This window comes from Quercus robur, chromosome 11, assembly GCF_932294415.1.
Source record: "Quercus robur chromosome 11, dhQueRobu3.1, whole genome shotgun sequence".
Taxonomy (NCBI): domain Eukaryota; kingdom Viridiplantae; phylum Streptophyta; class Magnoliopsida; order Fagales; family Fagaceae; genus Quercus; species Quercus robur.
The window spans coordinates 6840577-6843442 of NC_065544.1; the positions used below are offsets into that span (position 1 = coordinate 6840577).

The window sequence follows — 2866 nt, forward strand, 5'->3', positions numbered from 1 at the left end:
TGACCGTTGACTTTGACTTTTACCGTTGACTTTGACCGTTGACCGTTGACCAAGTTAAAATTTTTCAACAAGACCTGTCTTGCTTAGTTTTTCGCGTAGATTCTGATTTTGGGCTCCGTTTTTGCATTTGAGGTATCTAAATATCACTTTTTGGTCATTTTCTTCATTATGGCTCAACAAAGTGAACGAGATATCATACGTCCTATCACCATCATGTTGGATGGTCCTACTAGCTATCATGCATGGTCTCAGAATATGACCGTCTTTCTCTAGGGTCGTAAAATGTGGAGATATGTTACTGGTTCAATTCCTAAGCCAGTACCAAACCCTAAGTCCAAAGCCACAACTGCTGAAGAGTCTTCCAAGACTGCTGTTACAACAGATGATTATGAAGAACGTCTAGAAGAATGGGAGAGTATTCAGAGTAAGATCTTATCTTGGTTTATCAATACCTCTATTCCCTCCATTCATAATCTTCTTCCTCGTCTTGAAACTGCTGAGGCTGCTTGGAAATTTTTGGCCGATCGTTATAACTACACTAATGATTCAAGCTTGGAGTTTCACATTGAATCAAAGCTTTATCAAATGCGCCAAGAGACAGGTCAGTCTATTTCTGATTTTTATTCTCAGACTTCTACTATGTGGGAACAACTCTCTGCTGCAGATCCTCCACTGGTGTGTTCTAAGGACATTGAGCTCTTTGTCAAATATCGGGATCGCCGTAGATTTATGCACTTCATGATGGGTTTACGTGAGGATTTTGAGCCTACTAGGGCTTCTCTACTTAGCCGGTCTCCTACTCCTTCTCTTGATGCTGCAGTAAAGGAGCTCATTTCTGAGGAAAATCGTCGGCCCACTTATCACATGACATCATCTGATCATGTCTTGGCTACACCCTCACCACAGCCTCCCATTGTTGCATTCACTGCTCCTCCGCGAATAAACTCCTGGCGTCCCACCTCTCAGTCTTCCAAAGGTGCTCACTGCAAGTTTTGCCGTGCCAAAGGCCATGACATCTCTGTTTGTCGTAAGCTACAGAAATTTGTGCAAGAGCAGAATAAAGCTTCTCTTCCTCAGGCAGCTGCTGTATGTCCTTCAGATCCATCGGTTCCTACAGGTCCATCTTTGGCTTCCTCACTTACTACGGCTGATATTGAGGCAGTTGTTCAACAGGTTTTATCCCGCACTTCCACTGCCCTTTCTGTCACCTCAGGTAAACAACCTTGGTTTTTTGATACTGCATGTTGTAACCATATGACTCCTGATGAATCCCAATTTTCTGATAAGGCACCCTTAGAACATCCAATCACCATTTACACTGCTGATGGAACTCCTATGCCTGTTAGTCATAAAGGAACAATCTCTTCTCCTTGTTTATCCCTTAGTGACACTTTTCATATTCCAAAGTTATCCCTCAATTTGCTTTCTGTTGGTCAACTTTGCGAATTAGGCGTAGATCTTCTATTTACTAATCATGGTGTGGATGTGCAGGATCCCCGGACGGGTCAAGTGCTTGGGACAAGCCATCCACCATTGGCAGTAGTTCATATACTTGATTATGACAAGAAATCGAGAAGTATCAACCACTAATCGATGCCATTCACATATAAACATGTAAATTTATTTAAGAATAAGGCACTTAATTATGTTCTTATTACTTGATTTAAAAATAGTGCTTTAAATCATGCTTAAGTCGTGATATTATTAGCTTTTAATTATTATTGAAAACAATCAAGTGTAGATTCTCATCAAAACCCCATTCTGTTTTATACAAATTCTTGTACATTTTTAATTTTCTGGGGAAGGTCAAGTGTAAACCAAATGATGCTTAATGTGCAAGACCAACATAGATAGAGTATAAAAGAGAGTTGTACCTGAAGCCAAGACAAGAAATGTAAAAATACAATAAGCTGGCGAGAGCTTGCCCATCTTACCAAGATTTCAAATCTATATAAATCTATATATATATATATATATATATATATATATATATTTTGGGTGTGTTTATGGTCATTGCTATGCAGTGATATTTAAAGAGTGATAAAATTAGGGTGACACGTTTATGATCCACTAGTCAATATCAAGAATTGTATGGGGGAGTAAATTTTCCTTTCAAGTTTCTATAAATGAAAATGAAATAATAACTACAGTTATAAATGGCTTAAAAGTTAAAATAATATTTCATGCAAATCTAACTTTAATCAGTCAACCATCACGTACCCTTGGCGTAGTAGTTGTTTAACAAGTATAAGTGTGGATGTGCAGGATCCCCGGACGGGTCAAGTGCTTGGGACAGGCCGTCCACCATTGGCAGTAGTTCATATACTTGATTATGACAAGAAATCGAGAAGTATCAACCACTAATCGATGCCATTCACATATAAACATGTAAATTTATTTAAGAATAAGGCACTTAATTATGTTCTTATTACTTGATTTAAAAATAGTGCTTTAAATCATGCTTAAGTCGTGATATTATTAGCTTTTAATTATTATTGAAAACAATCAAGTGTAGATTCTCATCAAAACCCCATTCTGTTTTATACAAATTCTTGTACATTTTTAATTTTCTGGGGAAGGTCAAGTGTAAACCAAATGATGCTTAATGTGCAAGACCAACATAGATAGAGTATAAAAGAGAGTTGTACCTGAAGCCAAGACAAGAAATGTAAAAATACAATAAGCTGGCGAGAGCTTGCCCATCTTACCAAGATTTCAAATCTATATAAATCTATATATATATATATATATATATATATATATATATATATTTTGGGTGTGTTTATGGTCATTGCTATGCAGTGATATTTAAAGAGTGATAAAATTAGGGTGACACGTTTATGATCCACTAGTCAATATCAAGAAT

At 37.1% G+C, this 2866-nt stretch overlaps 1 protein-coding gene across 1 annotated transcript; it reads left to right on the top strand.

The window, feature by feature from the left end:
- The first annotated feature begins 347 nt into the window (after nt 1-347).
- On the top strand, nt 348-1556 carry LOC126704656 (uncharacterized). The gene is made up of 2 exons (XM_050403689.1): nt 348-1213; nt 1492-1556. Exons 1-2 carry the CDS (start codon nt 586-588, stop codon nt 1554-1556), a joined length of 693 nt encoding a protein of 230 aa, XP_050259646.1. The 5' UTR covers nt 348-585.
- Nucleotides 1557-2866: the final 1310 nt, after the last annotated feature.

Bases quoted from the DNA above. Each gene is read 5' to 3' on its own strand.
- LOC126704656 (XM_050403689.1), top strand. From the start codon at position 586: ATGCGCCAAGAGACAGGTCAGTCTATTTCTGATTTTTATTCTCAGACT. The intron at 1,214-1,491 runs GTAAACAACCTT...GTGGATGTGCAG, and splicing joins TGCCCTTTCTGTCACCTCAG to GATCCCCGGACGGGTCAAGT.